Genomic DNA, 21,817 nt, shown 5'->3' with positions numbered 1-21,817 from the left:
TAGATCTTGAAAGTTGAAACCATGGGCCTTACATTGAGTTCGGCTATAATTGCTGGGACGGGCTGGGCTTTAGTGGAACTTACGGATATAGATGCGCGGGATTTTAGAATACTTGCGTATCTACTAATTGGGTCGTGATTGATCTTGAAAGGGTTAATATAGTCTTTGATCACCGAAAGATTTCAAAATTTTCATTTTGGTCACTCAATATTCAAATGTTTTGACCAGGGTTCAGCATTAACCTAGAAGATATATAAATGCACATACATGGAATGCATGGGAAGGACAAATCTTAATAATGTTGTATACAAAACAATGGCTTACATAAGTCTTGGTTTCATGTAAGTTCCAACTCTTCTATTAAGTGCTGTTGTCTATAAATAAAAAGGGCCAAATGGGTTATAGAATCCCCAAGTGGCGTAGCTATAAAGTCATATTTTAAGACTAAATGCTCTTCAAAAGAAGGGTTGAATTTCATGTGAAGCTAATCTAGTCAAGCCAACCTTTATATATATATATATATATATATATTCGTTCTTTTGAAAACTGTCCTGTCTTTTTGAATAACTTCAAATAATTAATATACTTTGTAAAAAAAGTTCCTGATAGAGACAGCTAAGAAACAATAGTTCGACTTAAACCATTTCAGACACAGTACTGGCTGTAAAATGTGGATTCGGAAGAGCTACTTTGAATATTTGTTGTGGTTGTCCCTTATATGATATAGTTCTGCATTGCCTAGTTTGACTACCCGGCTAGAAAATGTTTTGATTGGACAATTCTCCGTTTTTTAAAGATTAGATTATAGAGTCTCTTAACATGGTCGATCACAAAGGACAAACATAATATTAATGTTGGAGAATAACTCATATGATGGATTAGAAAATAAAAACTCATTATTGTAATTTGCGAGATGAACCCTGCTCAGTCCAGTATACGTGAATGTTATCCTGTAATATCTTCACGCATTGAGTTTTGACCTGCGATTTATTAGTTAGTTATCTGATGGGTTCTACATTATCAAATTTGTTTTTTAAAATTAAGATTGAATGATGAAATTGGAAATTAAACACGATGACAATTTGGTGAGGAAGAAAAAAATAAGTTGAGTTTACGTGTAGAAGTGATATATGCCACAATTAATGAATGAATGAATTAAACATGATATATCAAAATCAAAAACATTCTTCACATGTGCATGTTCTTTCTGCTTGCATCGATTGTTTTGTCCTTGACTAACCGGTATGCATGGAATAGCCCACAAACTCCGCATGCGGGGTAAATTCATGTGTGAATTCACAGATGGAAGAGCACGATTATCATGCTCTTAACCATCGGGCAAACACCATCATTGGGTCAATTTGCAGTTTTTATAGTTATATTATTTGTGCGCCCGCCGCGTGTTAACACACGCGTAACGTCAGAAACCGTGTGAAACCATGCGAAAAAGGACAGCAGTGGCTGTGGGCCTGCTATGCGTTTTGGCCCTTTTGGGTACTTGATCCAATCCAAACACAGCTCATAAGAATATATAGCGTGTGACCTTTTCATTGTCTACGGTGGGTTATTTGAGGTTGAGAAGTAATCAAAAGTCAAATTCGAACGGCACAAACAATTTGCAACCTAAAAGCTCGCGCGATCCCCTCTTCAGCGCGCATCACCTCCACGCTTCGCATGTTTTCACTTTTCACAACATCACTGCCGACTGAATAAAAAGTCAAAACATATATTCTTGCAATTAATTAATGGCCCCACTTCACAACAACTCCCAGTCTCTCTCTCTCTCTCTATATATATATATGCATCATTGATACCAAAAGCCAATGGTAACCACAACAGCAACGTTATATTTACGCTAAGCACTAACATATATATCTATACACACATTTCAAATTAAGGATCAGTCGGCGAGTCGATGAGGAAGCAACTTTGGTTTGTGCACCTGGTTCTGTTGATGATATTGGTGATCTCAACACAAATTAGTGTCGTACGTTGCAGAACCCTTCGCTCAGAGACCACCACCAACGACGCGGGGTACAATCGAAAGGGAGCAGAATCTGCAGTCGATAAAAACAAGTCTAAGGACTCCTTCAGTACTGTTTCGGCAAAAAACAACTCGACAATTAATGGTCTATCATCTGCTCGGAGTTTGGAGTTTACGATGGCTTCTGGACCAAGCAAGAGAGGTCCTGGACATTAATTACCCACAATTGTTTTTTTTTTTTTTTAATTTTGATTTATAGTTGTTACACAGATTAAGATAGCTAGCTGTGACAATTACCCTTCTTAAGTCTCTTTAATTAGTAGTTTTTTTTTTGTAACTTTCATGATTTCGTCTAAAAGAGGATGAATGTCATCTAGTAGTTGTAATTTGATACAAATATTGATGAGGCATATTCAACACGCTTATTCAATTTGATAAATTATATGATCTACCAGCTAGTTTGCGTGCGCATATATATATATATATATATGTGTGTGTGTGTGTGTGTGTATATATATTGGAAGGTCGAAATTATTAATTTACTAATGTAGGTCAAAAAAAGAGATCCACGAGGATGGCGAGGGGATCTCCTTCACCAATTCATGGAGTGTATGTATGTGTTTATATTAATATAATATTATGTGAGACTGTGGGAGAGCTTCTTAATCTTTTTTACTTACCAAAAAAAGGTTTATATTAATATGCATGCATAACATGCTATGTGTATATATATATATGGCCAACCGTCCTATTAATTATGGTAAATATTTTTTTTTTCGTGCGTTTAATATTTGTATATATATGTACGTATATACAATCAATTTGCAGTTTTTTTGGTACCCAAATATAAGACAGCAATTAATGGTTGGTCTACCAAACTTCCTTTTTAATTTGATTTAATATGTTTATTCTTGTATCATGTATGTAAATAAGCAAGTAAGCAATGGATTTAACAGCAAGTCATGAAGTAGTGAACCAATAATTTGCCAACAGAATAAATGTAGCCAGACTGTGAACAAGACTCTCTCGAACAAATATATCTCCATGCCTTAATATGAATAATCTAAGTTCAAATATTTCATGTTTTCATAATAAAATCCGTAAATATATAGAAAATATACAGCTTTTACTACAAGACAACGTTGTAAATCAACATGAGCAAATAATTATAATTAGATCAAAGGCACAAGAAACTCATGGAGAGGCCTTCATATCATTTGGGTATCAGCCCCATGTCATCAATCATATAAAACTTCCGCAGTGTCCGTCCGGACTTTAGATCATCACGTCAACGATATTTTATTCCTTACTTCTTAATTATATTATCATTTTTTTTAAATATTCAACGGTTGAGATTCGACAGTTCTCTTGGTTTAAGTCTAGATATTGCAAAAGGAAATTGTAGTCCAATAATGCCAAGACACCAACCGCTGTACTTAGAAGTAGTTGGTGTGTACATCAAAAATGTTGACTAACTCATTAACATCTATTGACAAAAGTTTAACCACAATGCCCATATAAATGTTAATCGTCAACAAGTAACAACTCATTTACATTATACCCGAATCACTAATTGGAATGATAAGGATAATACGTATCACCTTGGTGACCCGGGTTCGAAACCCCTTCCCTCGTTAAAAAAAAACTCATTTACATGCAATATTGCTGCAAACAATCCTATAAACTGTCAATTTATGCCCTCGTTTTACCCACAATCCTATGTAGCATGTGTGATAATCATTGATTATAAATACACATCGAGAGTCCACTTGACACCTCATATGCTACATGAATTAAGGGTTAAGTTGGGGGGCAATGTTAGAGACCCCCAAAAGTCTCCCATGGCATTAAAATAGTCATTGATTAAAAACACACATGTAGGGTGCACTTCACATCCGACACTCCATATTAAATTGGGGTCTTTTGAGGGTCACTTTTTGGGGATCTCAAGCATTATCTTAAATTGGGGTCATAAATTGAGGATCCCAAACATTTTTCTGCAGCACATACATGTCTACCACAAGTCCACAATCAACATATTAAATAAGACACATGACCCATGATCATCCTACCAATAATAAAAATATAACAAGAGTGGATTCACTGATGGTGCGTTTGACTTGGTTTTTAATATTAACGGAAAAAATGTGGAAAAAAAAAAAGTTGAGCTTGATGTTATGTAAAATACAATGTGAGGTGTTTGACGAACTAAAAACTGATCTTGACGGAAAAGATATTGAATTAAAGTATTATAATATCAAATTTTATGATTTTTATATTAAATTAATAAATATAATTTTATTAAAATTAATTTAAATATTTTTATATCAAAATTAGTAAAAGAATTAAAAATTAAAAGCTGAATTTGTTGTATTTAATGAGTTATTAATAAAATATTACAAATAAATTTAGCGTACTTAATGAGTTATTGAATTTAATGGGACCCACATTATGTGTTTTTTAAGGAAAAAATTACTAAAATTGGTAAACATAACGTGGGCCCACATTTTCTAATCTTTTTTGTCAAAGATTTGGATATTTAAACCTTCCCTATTTTGAACCCACTCCCTGAGACCCTAGAATATCATGACATGTCATGCCCCCGTCTCACATGTATACATTACATATATATATATACACATTACATATATATATATATACAGAACCATCTGTTATTTGGACCGGTACCTCTGTGCACTACTCTGGGTTCGCACATGTCATATGCCCTCTTAGCCCTCTCCATCACCACATCTGAATTAAAATGAGCCTCCGGCATCGTTTTAATGTAATACAGAGTGGATTCTTCATGGCATTTCATCCCCGTACAAAGCGTCAAATAATAACAGCACATATCATCACTAATTTGGTCACCTTCTCCGAATATAACAGACACAAACTCATTTCCACACTCTGGACTCATATAAACTTGAACCATTTGCCAAAAATGGTGACATCTCCGGCACTGGCACTGGCGCTGCAGATGGTGCTTGGTCTGCGGAGCCCGTGAACACATGAGAGATGATCACGACTGCTAGGCGCTAGCAACAACAACGTGACCATGAGAGGTTTAGGCCAAATTAGGAGCTGATTTTGAGTTGGTTTAAGCCAAATTAGGAGTGTTTTGGAGCTGATTTGATAGAAACCGCAAGTTGTATGAAATTACCACTTTTACTAGATAGTAGAAATCATTTTTTGCTGGGTCTCTTGATGATGTTGGTGGTCTTAACACAAATTACGGGACATTTGGTTTGTATTTCGAGAGGGAATGAAGTGAGATGAGTGTGGGAATCACCCATTCCCTTGTTTGGTTGAGTTTGGGATGGTGAAATCTCAAACTCATCACACTCATTCCCCCTTATGAAGATTAACCAAGTTCACCAAAATAATGAGATTGGCTAATCTCCATAAGGAAGTAAGTAATCACAGCTATTAAATTAATCTATTCTATTCTTATTTTTATTTACAAACAATTGGGTAATATAAAAATTGTACAATTAAGATTCTAACACTCATGCTCACTCTTCATTTCGTATCAAACATGGTAATGTTCATCTCACACTCATCTCAGACTCGTCTCACACTCACACTCACACTCATTGGATTAGCAACCAAATGTCTCATTAGTGTCGTACGTGGCAGAACCCTCCGCTCAACGACCACCATGACAATGTCGAATGCAATCGATAAGGAGCAGAATTTGCAATCCATAAAAAAAGTCGACAAGTGATGTATATCGAATGGTTGGTGTCTTTTTGGAGCAATATGAGCGTAAGACGCAGTGCCCTTTCTCAAATCAAATTTTTATTCCAATAGGTCCACTCTAATTTTAAAGGTCAAATCGAGATTCAAAGTTTGCGCATCGAATCTGTATTTTTTACATTAGTGTGTTCAGACAGTCATAACTCACTCGTTTGAACTCCGATTGAGGCAATTTTTGTGGCGTTGGAAATAAGATTCAAAAACCCATATAATTATGTGATGCAGGATGAATTGTCCATGGTGTGGAGAAATCCTACATCGGTGGTGACTGGCTCAGAGTTGCAGTATATAAGTTGGGCAAACCTAACATTAGTCAACCGATTTTCTAGTGGGTAGTTAGGGCCGCTTGTTGCTGGGCTTGGGCTTGGGCTTGGGCTTGGCCTGTGGTTGTTGCCTTCGCTGCATCAGTTGGTATCGAAGCCCGAGGGGGCTTGCCGTGTGTACATGGGCCTGTGGGCTTGGGAGCACGAGGACGTGCTCTCTGTGGCAGGAGGGAATGTGAATAGTCCATGGTGTGGAGAAATCCCACATCGGTGGTGACTGGCTCATAGTTGCAGTATATAAGTTGGGCAAACCTAACATTAGTCAACCGGTTTTCTAGTGGGTAGTTAGGGCCGCTTGTTGCTGGGCTTGGGCTGGGCCTGTGGTTGTTGCCCTCGCTGCATCATTATGTCTAATATATTTTTGAATATTCGAACATTTTAAAGGTCAAATCTAGACTCAAAGTTAGAATAGTGTTTCTGATGTCAGTGTGTTTGTTGTCTATTAGTATAGATAACTCAAACTTACGTGCAGTGTGGACAAATCAAATATTAAATTTATATACAGTGCATATAAACTCATGCAGTGCATATAAATCAAATTTGTATGCAGTATAGATAAATTATATCCAATGCTAATAAATTCATATATAGTGTATATAAATTCATTATAGTGCAGATAAATTCTATGATGTGCAGATAAATTGAGTGCATTGAAGATAAATTATATGCGATGCATAAAAACTCAGAGCAAATAAATCCAATTTATATGCAATGTAATTAAATTATATGTAGTGAAAATAAATTAATCGGATGTATTAGATATATGTGTGTCCAAGGTCCAATTCCAATAAAAAGTATATTTCTCAACAGTAATTCGAAAAAGAAAGAAAGAAGAAGGAAAAAAAAAAACTCATGGAGAGGCTTTCATATCATATGTGGAATCAGCTCCATGTCACTAAAATCATATAAAACCTCCGCAGGGTCCGTCCGGACTTGGGATCATCACGTCACCTATATTTTATTCCTTACTTGTTTGTATTATCATGTTTGTTTTTTTCAATAACAAGATATATTCAACGGTTGAGATTCGATAGTTCTTCTGGTTTAAGTCTGGATTGCAAAAGGAAATTAATAGTAGTCAACTCTGCCAAGGTAAATTAAGCGCAAGCTCTCCCTTCGTCTTTAAACTACTTATTGAAATCCATACAGTTCTAATACAATAGGAACTGAACTAACTGTTGGGACCAAAAGAGGATCGCATTAACATAGACCGGGTTCTTGCTTCCAGCCTGCCTATAAGTCGTTGAGTCCATCAAAAAATTTAAACAAAGATGTTCAAGTCAGCACAGAGTGCCTGGAGCTGCAGGGAAAAAAGAATCTGAAAAGACGTAACAGGGAAAATACAGGAAAAGAAAACTTTAGGAGCAAAGAAAAAGGCCAGAAAAGCTATTCACAAACTGTGGCATATACCTTATAACAAAGACGAGAACGTTCTTCCATGAAGAAAAGAAGCTCTTCATATGATAAATGGTGTACCATCATACGATGTCACATGAAATACAAATTCCTAAACCCTAAAAACCAAAGTCTAAACCTTAAACCTTAAAAACGAAAAGCTATACCTTTTCATTTTAATTTTTTTTATCAAAACCTAACCCCTAAATCCTAAATCAACTTTAATCTTAATCATCTAGTTAGATCCAATGACTTAAAAGTAACTAAAATATATAAGAATGTACCTCATGGAGAATTCTTTTATATATATGCTCTAACTTGCAAATGATCTTTATGTTATTACTCCAAAGAAATCCAAGATTTTTCTTCGTTCCTATATAATTCTTATGTGTCGAAATACAAATCTATCTTTCTTTTTCTCTGTAAACAAGAATCGCATTTACGTACGTTCAACATCCTCTCGCATATTGTCACTACAAACGGTTGTAACCTCCCTATGATCATATCATATATTGATTGATAAAAAGTTCTAAACATTAATCAGATTCTTAATTAAATACAAGGTACAGAAAAAAATATCAACATTAATTGAGATCTCTTGAAACATCTCTCCCATCTTTATTCATTAATCTCCACTATAAATACTCGATCTCCAATACAATATAAAAAAAAAAAAAAACAAAAAATCACCACCAACCATGGCACCGCAAAAACCTCTGATGGTCACGTTGTTGTTGGTTGCAGTCGTGATCTCTCATGTGTTCACGGGCTCCGCAGACCAAGTACCATCTGCAGCGCCTGAGCGAGTGCCGGAGAAGTCACCATTTTTGGAAAAGTGTGCAAGTTATTTGAGTCCAGAGTGTGGAAAGGAGTTTGTGTCTGTCATATTCGAAGAAGCTGACAAAATTACTGATATTTGCTGCATGGATTTGGTGCTTCATGCTGGGAAGAAATGCCATGAAGAATTAACTCTGCATTACATTAAAACGAAGCCGGAGGGTCATTTCAATTCAGATGTGGTCATGGAGAGGGCTAAGAGGACATATGACAAGTGCAACCGATAGGAGACTACGCAATTGAACATGAGCAATGGATAATTGCGTGACCTCTATTGTTGTTCGAATTGAAGTGACTTTATGTAGAAGTTGAACTGGACATATATACAAATATAATTGTATTTATGTTTTATATAGATATTAAATAAAATAACATCTACTATCTAGCTTATTTTCACCGATTTTTTTTTTAAATTTGGAAAATACAAAACCAATACCAATTACATGAAAGAAGGGAATTTTGAGAAGCTTGGCGGCAATGTTACTCTAATTCTCTAAACATAACTCTATTAAAATTCTTTTCCTCTAATGGTCAAGCAACTTTGGTTTGTGCTGGGTCTCTTGATGATGCTGGTGGTCTTAACATAAATTACGGGGCATTTGGTTTGCATTTCGAGAGGGAATGAAGTGAGATGAGTGTGGGAATCATTCATTCTCTTGTTTGGTTGAGTTTGGGAGGGTGAAATCCCAAACTCATCACACCCTCATTCCCCCTTATGAAGATTAACCAAGCTCACCAAAATGATGAGATTGGCTAATCTCCAGAAGGGAGTAAGTAAGCGCAGCTATTAAATTAATCTATTATATTCTTATTTTTATTTACAAAAAATTGGGTAATATAAAAATTGTACAATTAAGATTCTAACACTCATGCCCACTCTTCATTTCGTATCAAACATGATAATGTTTATCTCACACTCATCTTAGACTCGTTTCACACTCACACTCACACTCATTGGATTAGCAATCAAATGTCCCATTAGTGTCGTACATGGCAGAACCCTCCGCTCAACGACCACCACGACAATGTCGAATGCGATCGATAGGGAGTAGAATTTGCAATCGATAAAAAAGTTGACAAGTCATGTATATCGGATGGCTGGTGTCTTTTTGGAGCAATATGAGCGTAAGACGGAGTGCCCTTTCTCAAATCAAATTTTTATTCCAATAGGTCCACTCTAATTTTAACGGTCAAATCGGGACTCAAAGTTTGCGCATCGAAGCTGTATTTTTTACATTAATGTGTTCAGACAGCTATAACTCACTCGTTTGAGCTCCGATTGAGACAATTTTTGTGACGTTGGAAATAAGATTCAAAAACCCATATAATTATGTCTAATATATTTTTGAATATTCGAACATTTTAAAAGTCAAATCTAAACTCAAAGTTAGAATAGTGTTTCTGATGTCAGTGTGTTTGTTGTCTATTAGTATAGATAACTCAAACTTACGTGCAGTGTGGACAAATCAAATATCAAATTTATATACAGTGCATATAAACTCATGCAGTGCATATAAATCAAATTTGTATGCAGTATAGATAAATTATATCCAATGCTAATAAATTCATATATAGTGTATATAAATTCATTATAGTGCAAATAAATTCTATGATGTGCAGATAAATTGAGTGCATTGAAGATAAATTATATGCGATGCATAAAAACTCAGAGCAAATAAATCCAATTTATATGCAATGTAATTAAATTATATGTAGTGAAAATAAATTAATTGGATGTGTTAGATATATGTGTGTCCAAGGTCTAATTCCAATAAAAAATATATTTCTCAACGATAATTCGAAAAAGAAAAACAAATAGGGAAAAAAAAAAAAAAAAAAACCTCATGGAGAGGCTTTCATATCATATGGGGAATCAGCTCCATGTCACTAAAATCATATAAAACTTCCGCAGGGTCCGTTCGGACTTGGGATCATCACGTCACCTATATTTTATTCCTTACTTGTTTGTTTGTTTTTTTCAATAACAATATATATTCAACGGTTGAGATTCGATAGTTCTTCTGGTTTAAGTCTGGATTGCAAAAGGAAATTAATAGTAGTCTAATGCCAAGACACCGCCCGTAGTTAGAAGTAGTTGGTGTACATCAAAAATGCCATTTCAAAATGTTGACCAGTTCATTAACTTTCACATACGTTTAATCACAAGGGTCATATAAATGTGAACACTCAACAGCAAGAGTTAACGTGAAAGTCACCCAGTTGTCCACTGAATAATTGATTGGTCAACCCGGGTCACGTTGAAGACCCTGTAACCCCCATGAACCAGTTGAGACCTGAGCCGAGATCCAGTGCTAGAAAATATTGTAGGATGACATTCGCACACGCTGAACTGAGTAAGGGTCCATCTCGCAACTGCGATAAGGGAAACACTCATAGGACTTGAACTTACGACCTCCCGTTTGCACTTAAATTTTCACGGTCAAGTTCACTATCTCAGCAACCAACAAATCAAGACCATCCTACCAATAGAAAAAATGACAAACGAACAAATCAACAATCAAATTTCTTATAATCCAAATCACATGTGAATAAAAGTCAATTTCTCAGAGAAGAAGCAATGGGTATAAGAAACCCATTCAGCCACAATAACAGAAACTTAGTTTATATAGAAAAGAACACAAAAACCCAGTAGAAGGCAACCTTCCCAGTAATAGACTTAGTTTTAGCATTAGGCAAAGTCCTTATAATGTAACTTCAGCAAACCAAGAAGAAGTGAGTATGTAATGAACATATTTTGATTGACACGTATATACCAGGATAAGGGATCTACCAGAGAAGAAAAAGTTCATCCAAGAAGAAAAGAGGCTCTTCATATCATAAATGGCATGTACCATGTCACGAGAAATACAAATTCCTAAACCCTAAAATCTTAAACCATAAACCCTAGCTAGAAACTAAAGCTTAAATCCTAAACCTTTAAAACTAGACTCTATACCTTTTCTTTTTAATTTTTTTTTCTCAAAACCCAATCCCTAAACGCTAAATGAACTCTAATCTCAGTCATTTTGTTGCATCCAACAACTTAAAAGTAAAATTATTTATTTTAATTAAAATAAGACTTCTTTATTGGAGAATATATATATATATATATTCTAGCTCTAACTTACAAATGATCTTTATGTGAACATATTATCACCACAAACGGTTGTAACCTCCCTATGATCATACCATATATTGATTAATAAAAAGCTCTAAACATTAATCAGATTCTTAATGACATACAAGTTACAAAAAAAAAAGTAGACATTAATTGAGATCTCTTGAAACATCTCTCCCCATCTTTATTCATTAATCTCCACTATAAATACTCGATCTCCAATAAAATATTCCATTAAGCATAACCACATTATACACATACATAGCAGAGCAAGCAAAAAAAAAAATAAAAAATTAACACCACCAACTATGGGACCGCAAAAACCTCTCATGGTCACGTTGTTGCTGCTAGCAGTCGTGATATCTCATGTGTTCACAGGCTCCGCAGACCAAGCACCATCTGCAGCGCCAGTGCCGGAGATGTCACCATTTTTGGCAAATTGTTCAAGTTTATATGTGTCCAGAGTGTAGAAATGAGTTTGTGTCTGTTATATATATTCGGAGAAGGTGACCAAATTAGTGATGATCTGTGCTGTTATTATTTGACGCTTTGTACTGGGATGAAATGCCATCAAGAATCCACTCTGTATTACATTAAAACGATGCCGGAAGCTCATTTTAATTCAGATGTGGTGATGGAGAGGGCTAAGAGGGCATATGACATGTGCGAACCCAGAGTAGTGCACAGAGGTACCGGTCCAAATAACAGATGGTTCTGTGACATCTATTGTTGTCCGTAGTGACATTATATATATACAAATACAAATATAAATTGTATTTATGTTTTATATGGATATTAAATAAAATAACATCTACTATCTAGCTTTTTTTTACCGATTCTTTATTTTGAAAAAAAAAAATTGGAAAATTCAAAACCAATACCAATCACATGAAAGAAGGGAATTTTGAGAAGCTTGGCAGCAGCAATGTTACTCTAAAACATAACTCTATTAAAATTATTTTCCTCTAATGGTCAAAGCAACTTTGGGTTTGTGTTGGGTCTCTTGATGATGTTGGTGGTCTTAACACAAATTAGTGCCTTACATGGCAAAACCCTCAGGTCAACGACCACCACCGACAACGTCGGACGCAATCATATGCAGACCAGACAAATCAAGTTTAAATTACATGTAAAGTAAATAAATTTATTGCGGCACAAATAAATTATATAATGATCGGGCCGGGACTTCATGGGCCTGACCAGGCCGGCCCAGGCCCAATTTTTAAATATTCTTTTGAAATTTTTAAATATCTAAATAGGGGAATAGAAATCACAAGTGATATTGTGTTTTTTTTTTTTTAATATAGGGGAAGGGGGGTGGGGCTCAAACTCGATACCTCTATAAAATACCATACATATGAGTGTGCTCTAAGCTACTCGTGATTCTATAATATCCTCGTGTTGTAATTAGAATATTAGTTTTCACATTAAAGTTTCAAGTTTAAAACCTTACATCAACATTAATCATTTAATTTTTTATCAAAAGAAGGCCCATAGGGCCCACTCAACCCAGCTCTTGGGTCCTAAGAGTGCCGGGCCAAGGGATTAGAAATTTAAGGGACGGGCCAGGCCGACTCACTTTACACCTGTACATTTGAACTTTGAAGAATCAAAGATTTCTAATGGATCTACAGGTAGCCAAAGACGGGGGTTTTCATGAATTTCAGCTAGAATCAGATTCCGCTATAGTGTGCCGCTTCCTTTCTGACCTTTCTTTCCACCGTGCTCCCATGGGGGTGGTGCTTCAGTCGTGTGTTATGTTAATGGATAACTTAGGTGTCCCTATGTGTTCTCATATACCATGTAATTTGAATTAGGTTGCCCATTTCATGGCTAGGAATTCCCATCGCGCTCTAGGTACCAGAGTGTGAATGGGGGAGGTTTCAACTTGGGCTATTCTTGGTTTATAAGTTCTATTTTCTAATGTGTTATAAAATTGTCTTTCCTATCAAAAAATTTTTTTTTTTTTAAAAAAAAAAATATATATATATATATATATATATTTTTTTTTTAAAAAAATTTTATATAAGTTTTTTGACATTTTGCATTAACCATCTTTCAGAAAAATTACCTGTGTTCTTCTATAGGAATCAGAACACTCTGGTTCATCAATCCACTAACTAGTTGAGGCCGAGAGAGAGATGGAAAATGAACAATGAAATTGCTTGGAAGCCACATTCAACGAATGTCAAATTTCCAGAACTGTGAAAACTGCAAGGAATCATGAATCATCAAATGCTTTAACAGAAATCCAGTAGATTTTCAAATATTGTAATCAATCCTTTCGAGTATCAGGGTTTTACATCATTCCAATTCATGAAGCCAAATGAGGAAAATAAATATTTCCCTTACAAATAAAACGTAGCTCACAAAACTTATCTGTAAACCTAATCTACAAACTTCCACCAAGAAATTACAAATGTTCTACCCATGAAAAGAATTATTTATGTCACGATTAAAAGCTGTGCTTTAGCAGTGCCGCTCACCGTAGACCAGGTCTCCCAGCATCAGATCACTTGAATTAATATGAGAAGCTCCACCACAGCTCCTGGGAATTAACCCAGATCTAAGAGCCTATCAAGGTCTACAGGCCCAGCTAACACCAATTTCTGGGTGTTAGAATACTTCAAATTCAAGCCCTTAAACAAGGAGAAAGCCCACTTGTTTGGAATAACACTAGCTCACAAGTCTACCAAAACTCTCAGTCCTTCAAATCTTCGAAAAAGGGAGCTGGTATTTCTGGAGGAGAAGGAATGGTTGCCACGCATTTGAACTGTTCCATATAGCAAGTAACTTAAATCAGAATCCTTTCGTTATGTAGAATCCCAACACAACCAAAATTTATTTTAAAAAACACACCTTATGTTGCTTGTACTTTTCTCTTACAGCTTGTAATCCTCCTCCACGTCTACTCAGATACAAGTCGTGTATTATGAGGACACATTCCTTCAAATCAGCTGTCCTATAACCTGAGTATTTTTGCAGCATCGAGTTCTGAAACAATTGCATAGATCAGAAAAGCTTCCCAAACACGTGAATACACAATTAGACTTAGAAAAAGGTGAACCACTTACCCAAGGATACACCTTAGGTTGCATCATGAATCTGGCCAGAAAAATAACTGAGGCAGCCACTAAAGAAGGCAAAAATTTTACGCAGTTGTAGTCTAGCAAGCTTAACTCAGCAAGGTAGTAGCCCAGGAACTCAAGTTGCAAGTTTAAATTCTGTGCAATACAAAAATATCTAATCAGTACATGATTATTCCTTATCAACCAAACGCTAAAGCAATGTAGGGATTATACTTACTTTGTTATCCTCTTGTGCAATCTTGGTGAATTTCCTGCATACACAGATGGGAAAAGGTAACCAGTATGAGCCCCAAAAGTACCAACACACAATGCCCTATGGATCACCAACTTTAACCAAGAAGAGAGAGAACAACGGCTGACTTACCTTAGAAATGTCTTGATAGTAGGATTACCCATTTCGAACTTTAAGGACTTAAGTATATCAGCCTCCATCTTTACCACCTATGTAATTACCCATAGCTTACTGTTAGAATTCAAAAGAGCAAAAATGATAATATTTTAAGGCAAGGAGGATAACAAGTATATAAAAATAAAGAAAAAGAAATTACCTCATCCTTAGTGTAAGTATTATCTGTAATATAGCAAAACTCTTCCACACTTGGAGGGCTGATTTCTTCATATTTTCTACTTGAGAGGAACAATTAATAACAAAAGGAAATGTAAGTAAACTCAGTGCATGAGCTCATAAGAAAATGATTACTTTGCAAAAGGATTAGGTACTTACGACGCAATAAGCATTGAGGAAACACCCAGCAACTGAAGCTTCTGTCTGTTGAGGACATTAGAGGATAGGAATCTATCAATATAAGTAATGGTAAGATACAGAGTATCTGAGAGAAGCTTGTATTCCTCTGCAACCTCCACTAACCAATCCACCAGAACTCCTCTCATATTGGGTGTAACATCTTTTTGCACTTTCTCAATGTAATCAGGTAGTGGTCTTCTCTTTGATTCCACCTGATTAGTCAATTAAGCATCAGAATAAGCCCCACTAAGCTAATAAATGAATGCTAACGCCCATGTTTTTTTTATAAGAAAAAAAAAGGAACCCTGATAACAATACCCATGAAAGGCCAAACTCAGCACACAAAACCCTAAGACCAACTCATTTCATTTTTTTTCCCTAATTCACGCAGGCCAATAGACAAAAACTTATAGAACAGTAAAGTCCCCGCTTTAATCACATCAAAGCACAAATTACATGAAATATGCATACTCAGAATATAACACCCCAACTGGTGGCATTGACAATTGGAAGCGGAAAGAGATCATGATTGAACCATCAGGTCAAGTGACGGCCACCCCCAGATGAAAATTAGCCAAAATCATGCAACGAAGACCATAGTTAATCATTGTCTTGTCTCTATTTCAATAAACGAATCAATTGAAATTAGCAAATACACTAAAACTCACTAACCTCCATCTTATGTAGATAGTCATATATGTCCGTCGCATAAGGCGCGCACATCTGAGGATCATGGGACTCGCCATCGATATCAACCTTCTCAGCAACATCCTCCGTCGTTGACTTCGCCGTCGTACTCACCAAAGCCTTCTTTGCCTTGGTTTTTGCCCTAGATTTCCTTTTCTGTGGCTCATTCCCCAAACTGGGATTCACCGAAACGACAACGTTCGACACGTTCGGCAACTCCCCCAACACCACCCTTTTCTTGGGCACCGGCATATCCTCCGTGTTCCCCGCCGCTCTCCTCTTGGCCGCCCGAGTGATGCGCACATTCTCCTGGTCAGCCATGGAAAACTAATCCTTCTCTCTCTACTCACTCTCACTGGGCTAGAATAGATCGAGAGAGAAGAACGATGAAGGAGAGACGAGTTGGAGCGAGTGGCTTTGTAGGAAATGAAGAGAGAGGGATAGCAAAGAAGGATATACAAGTGAAGCGCCATTTTTTGCAATTCGAAAACAAAAGATGTTGGCGCTCTGTGGCTCTGGTTTTAGGGCTCTCTTGAAACTCAAAATTTTTTCCCAATTTGAGGGGTTCTAGGGCTTGAGTAGATTTAAAAATTTTAGGGATTTGGATTTTGGTATAAGCATTCCCGGGTCTGATTTTAGTTCGGACGGCGCGGGCTCTTTTTTGCCCGTGATTTCTATTTTTGGCTTATAATAATACGATTTTAGAATTCAACCACGGGGTTCATTTCAGGTATTTCAACCCGCATTACCTCTCTTTTAACGCCGTTTAGCACTTGGGCCCAATGTGGGCTAGTCGAAGTTTTACGAGATGGGCTGAGGCGATCCATTTGAGAGTGTTTTGTTTTGATCTTTTATGATGAGGTGAACCAAGTTCTAAAATTGTGATGAGTTAATAGGAATTGCAGTGATAAAAGTGTTTGACGCATCATTGAAATACTGTGATGAAATGAAGGTAAAATTGTATCTCTTTTGTTGATATAAATTAATTTTATAAAAATATAAATAGAATAATAGAATTGGCAAAAGACAAAATTGAAGAAAAATCTCGCGTTTTGACACCAAAAATGCTGCCAATTGAGTTGTTCCAAAAATATGATCAACTAAGTTGTGTTGGGAGTGGAGGCAGGCCGTACACCTAGAGCTTCAATTTCAAATTTATTGCAATATGATGAAATCGTAACACCCCACTCGATCAAACCTTGTTTTCATGGCAACGTACTACTTTGGGCAGGTGCAAAACGGGAATATGTGATAAGTAACGTACTTGAAAATTTGGAAATGATACAAATATGAAGCAGCAAAGACTATTGAACAGTAATCGAGATTATTAGTCACAGAGAAGGATGCGTTTCACTGATTTCAACTCGCGAACAGCATCTCTCATGCTGATACGAGAATCAGGAGAATCTGCAGTGCAAGACAAGCCAACCCCAAAAAGCTTGTTCATGCATTCATGCTGAATTTCTGGATTAATGTGTTTGTTATCATCGCTTTGATCGTCCATGTATTGCAAAAGCTCAGGGTCAAGTGCTTGTAGTATTTTATGAGGAAACACTGACCGCACCGACTCAATAAGATTCAGTTCACCCATGAAGCAATCATCGACTGGACTTTTCCCCGTAAATAGCTCCAGCAGCATCACTCCGAAGCTGTACACATCTCCTGCCTTTGATGGTTTCTGCCCAATACCATATTCTGCAGAAAATTACAGTAAACACACATTAATTCAGGACGATGTACATACACATTTGAAGCACAACAGGTGTTCGTTGAAATGCCTCAACAACCGGCATCATATTGTCATGATACTAACCTGGAGGTATGTAACCGATGGACCCCTTTAAGGCATATGTGGAGCTTATCGAATGCTGAATGTTGGTTCTGTTCACCAGTAGCTTGGCTAGACCAAAATCTCCTACCTTAGCAGTCATGTCCTCGTCCAAAAGAATGTTGCTTGGCTTTAAATCACAATGCACCACAGGGACTTCAATGTCATCATGTATGTAATTCAGCACTGAAGCAACATCAATGGCCACATTCAATCGCTCTGTCATGCTTAACCCATCTCCATTTGGTTTCGTTCTTTTGCCTCTCAGCCAGTCCTCCAAACTCCCCTTACCAAGGAAGTCATACACTAGAGCAAGAAACTCATTGTTTTTAGAGTCCAAGCTTGAGCATGATGTGATCAATTTAACAAGATTTCTGTGCCTCACATTTCGCAAAGCCTCGCACTCTGCAACAAAGCTCTTCCAAGAGCCAGTAGTTTTGATGTCAAGGACCTTGATTGCTACAGCAATACCTTCTCCAAGATACCCTTTGTATACCGACCCAAAGCTGCCTTTTCCGACCAAATTTGCCGGGTTGAAATTGTCAGTTGCTCGACGAAGCTCATGGTATGAGATTGTTTGATGGTCTGCCTTTAGCAGATCAGGGGTTCCACTGATGTTTCTCTTGTGCTTTCTTACAAACACAAAGGACACAACAATGACGCAAAGTGCAAATGCTATGATTGAGACGGTAATACAAACAATAACCACCAATTTTCTAGGACGTGGACTACCGTCACATCCAGAACTAGAGCAGAGTCTTGGATTACCTTCCAATTTGACTTCAGAGAGATTTCTGAAAACTCCACTAGGAATTACACCTTCAAGGTTATTGAAAGAGAGGTTCACTGACTGAAGAACTTGAAGATCTTGGAGGTCAGTAGGAATAGAGCCAGAAAGTTTGTTATAGGAGAGGTCTAGAACTTCCAGACCTTTCACTTCTCCTAAAGTGTTTGGAATAGGACCAGAGAATTCATTCTTTGCCAAGAACAATCTCTCCAAACTCCTACAATCTTTGATTGAGCTAGGAATATCACCAGACAAATGGTTGTTAGAGAGGTCGATGGTTACAATGTTGTCCAGGGCACCAACTTGTTCGTTCAAAGGTCCGGATAATAAGTTCCTAGACAGATTCAAGATTGTGCTCAAGCTGGAGAGACTTAAAACTTCTGTAGGTACGCTTCCATTGAGCCTATTATTGGACAAGTCCATAGAAATCAAATTCCCGAAGTTCCCAAAACTGGTGGGTATTTGACCAACCAGTTGATTTCCTGATAAATCAATCTGGTTCACTTTTCTAAGGCTACCAAGAGAATCTGGAATATTTCCGGAAAGTTGATTTCCAGCCAACCCCAACTCCTGGAGCTCTTTCAATTGGCCAATTTCGGGAGGGATCGAGCCATTGATGGAGTTGTAGCTCACATTGAACAAAGATAGGCCAGTAAGTTGACCAATGGAGGCAGGTATGCGACCATAAATTCTATTACCTCCCATGTAAAATTTTGAAAGAGATTTGGAAAGATTTCCGACAGATTCTGGAATAACACCTTCCAAGAGATTGCCATCAATGGCCAGGAAGTCGAGACGAGTACTGTTTTTCAGAGAAGTGAGGAATTCGAGACCGTTGTCGCCTGAGCTAACAATCCTGTTGAATCCAATATTATACATTGTCAGATATGGGAGATTCCCCAAACCCGGTGGCACAGTTCCCTCCAGAAAGTTGTGTGCCGTACGGATGACTTGTATGTTGGTCAGATTATGCAGAGACCCTGGGATGGTTCCTGTGAGTTTATTGAAGCAGAGAATGAATACCAAAAGATTTGGCAGTGTATCCCCAACGTTATATGGAATTTCCCCCCATAGTTGGTTTGATGCTAGAAACAAACTAACAAGGGAAGTCATGTTGTAAAGGGAAGGAGGAATAGTGCCTGTGAGATTGTTGATGACAAGATTAAGCACTTGCAAGTTTCGAAGTTGGCTCAAGTCACTTGGTATCTCACCAGAGAGGAGATTAGTGCCTAAATTTAATCGTATGAGTGAGGAAACATTGGCAATGGAGGGTGGAATTGGACCTGAAAGCGAATTTTGTCCAAGATTTATGACCTGAAGCTTTGTGAGCTGGCTAAGGTCAGTAGGAAGTCGACCGGAAAGCTTATTCGCTGTTAAGTCCAGAACTGTGAGCTCAGCTAAGTTGCTTATGTTATGTGGCAGTGCACCAACAAAGCTATTGTAGCTCATGTTCAGGACTCGTAAGCGAAAAAGATTACCAATTTGGTCTGGAAATGATCCTGCAAGGCTATTACCTTGTACTTGAAGCGAATAAAGGAAGGAGAGATTACCGACATAGGGGCTAATGGAACCTGTGAGTCTCAACCCAGAAAGATCAAGACCTTCGACTCTGGTGCTGGAGTTGTCACAGAGAACTCCAGTCCAGTTACAGGGGAATGTGTTCTTGTCCCAAGAAAGTAGAGGATCTGAAGACTCTGCACTTAATTGAGACTTGATTGAAAGCAAGGCCTCCTTGTCTGTATCAATGTTGGACTCCACACCAGAAAACATGAGAAGTACAAGCATGGAAAGATAAACCATGTCTGTAAATCTCTTCATTTTGAATGGTTTTAGGGTTATGAAACTGTTTCAAACTTGAACAAACATGATGGATATTTATAGCCTTTAGTGGCAGCCTGACCGGTAAGACTGCATGTTGCGTGGTTAATCTGTATCTAGTTTATCATTTATAATATTCTGATGAAAGGAACATGTCTACAAAGGACAAACAACTGTATCATCAGCTTGCTAGAAAAAATTGACAGTCAAATATTGCATTCTAGAAAAATCTTTTCAAATTAATAGCAGAACTTTACAAACACATAAAATATGATTGCAAAATAATTAATCTTTCTAAGTTCCTTTTAAATCAAAGTTAATCTTGGTAGATTCCATTATCCATGTTAGTCTGAAGTTTGTCAAGGCAAACATAATTTTAATCTCAAAATTGATCTGATGAGGTGTTGATGATGCAAATGCTTGCTTAGCAATAGTAAGGAATCGTATCAAGTCGTGCATATGAGCGACGGTCAATATAATCCACAAGGAACCCCAACATATATGTATTGCTAGAAGTCAATAGCATATACTTGTCTGCTTTTAGAAAGTCAAGCAAATAGATTGTTCAGTTATGAAAAACTTGTCTAATGAAATCACCATTCTAGTTTTTATCCGAAACTTTTTGGGTTTATTATACCAGTCGATGAAAAAATCAATTAACGTGCACTCGTTCTCATCATTCATTTCTATCATTCATTAATGATTTCAAGTTATGTCTAAAAGTTCTTCAATTCATACTCGTTCTAACTGTGCTTGTAGTCGATCCCAAATCTAAATAAAGGAGGAGGATTGCATTAAGTTCACAACCAACACAAAACTTTTTAAACCCTACGAATATGAGTCCAAATCATAATGTGAATTGATATTTGAAAAATGAAAAGTGTATAATATTGGAGGCTTGACTGATTCTTGTTTGAATCTTTTCTTGTTCAATCATTTTTAGCTGTATTTCTATTATAGTTTTAAGAAAAGTATGTTGCAATACCAAGTCAAATATATATATATGAACGCTGTCATCTTATCATCCCAAGTGCTTAAAATTGACATTGACAAGGTGAGCCCATTGAAATTAATGGAAGCAGTTTCTGTACCTATTCAATTAATGGTAGCAATTTTTGAGGTCCTGAAGCAATCACCAACTTGAGAACTCTTCGATGGGACTGATTTGGTTAAGTTGTTAGTTGAGAGTTGAGACTCCTTCAACGGGTCGAGTGTTGTGGGTTAACGAATAACCGATATGCTTGAGTTCATGACCCGCTTAAACGAAACCCGGAGTGCGGCGGGTCAATCGAGTTACGGGTTCGGATGCAAACCGGTAAATTTGAGTTTCATTATAATATATGCAATAGACAGGCTGGGTCGTAAGCAAGGAGCCCAACCCATTAATTGTTGGACGTGGGTCAACCTATGGTCGAAAACGAGCCGGGGCTTGCTTATGAGTTATGAG

General features: G+C 37.0%; 2 protein-coding genes across 3 annotated transcripts; both read right to left on the bottom strand.

Moving 5' to 3' along the window:
• Positions 1 to 13,652: 13,652 nt before the first annotated feature.
• LOC120009204 (putative cyclin-A3-1) lies at positions 13,653 to 16,597 on the bottom strand. 2 transcript variants are annotated; one of them, XM_038859673.1, is made up of 8 exons: positions 15,923 to 16,597; positions 15,230 to 15,462; positions 15,054 to 15,132; positions 14,870 to 14,946; positions 14,723 to 14,756; positions 14,491 to 14,640; positions 14,276 to 14,410; positions 13,653 to 14,189 (listed from the first exon to the last, which is right to left on the bottom strand). In XM_038859673.1, the coding sequence occupies exons 1-8, from the start codon at positions 16,256 to 16,258 to the stop codon at positions 14,118 to 14,120; spliced, it is 1,116 nt and encodes a 371-aa protein (XP_038715601.1). In that variant the 5' UTR covers positions 16,259 to 16,597; the 3' UTR covers positions 13,653 to 14,117. The 2 variants fall into 2 exon arrangements, with proteins under 2 accessions (XP_038715601.1, XP_038715602.1); XM_038859674.1 differs by having other exon boundaries at positions 15,054 to 15,129; positions 15,923 to 16,594.
• A 372-nt stretch (positions 16,598 to 16,969) lies between these two features.
• On the bottom strand, positions 16,970 to 20,446 carry LOC120009203 (putative receptor-like protein kinase At3g47110). The gene is made up of 2 exons (XM_038859672.1): positions 17,751 to 20,446; positions 16,970 to 17,632 (listed from the first exon to the last, which is right to left on the bottom strand). Exons 1-2 carry the CDS (start codon positions 20,368 to 20,370, stop codon positions 17,265 to 17,267), a joined length of 2,988 nt encoding a protein of 995 aa, XP_038715600.1. The 5' UTR covers positions 20,371 to 20,446; the 3' UTR covers positions 16,970 to 17,264.
• Positions 20,447 to 21,817: the final 1,371 nt, after the last annotated feature.

This window comes from Tripterygium wilfordii, chromosome 11 (assembly GCF_013401445.1).
Source record: "Tripterygium wilfordii isolate XIE 37 chromosome 11, ASM1340144v1, whole genome shotgun sequence".
Taxonomy (NCBI): Eukaryota; Viridiplantae; Streptophyta; class Magnoliopsida; order Celastrales; family Celastraceae; genus Tripterygium; species Tripterygium wilfordii.
Note: the sequence above shows the minus strand (reverse complement) of the source record. Positions and strands in the feature narration are given on the sequence as shown.

Coding starts and splice junctions, on each gene's coding strand:
- LOC120009204 (XM_038859673.1), bottom strand. CDS start 16,258: ATGGCTGACCAGGAGAATGTGCGCATCACTCGGGCGGCCAAGAGGAGA. Junction 14,947..15,053: donor ATACTTACACTAAGGATGAG/GTAATTTCTTTT, acceptor GTAATTACATAG/GTGGTAAAGATGGAGGCTGA. Junction 14,411..14,490: donor AACCTAAGGTGTATCCTTGG/GTAAGTGGTTCA, acceptor CAATTGTTTCAG/AACTCGATGCTGCAAAAATA.
- LOC120009203 (XM_038859672.1), bottom strand. CDS start 20,370: ATGAAGAGATTTACAGACATGGTTTATCTTTCCATGCTTGTACTTCTC. Junction 17,633..17,750: donor CATCGGTTACATACCTCCAG/GTTAGTATCATG, acceptor AATTTTCTGCAG/AATATGGTATTGGGCAGAAA.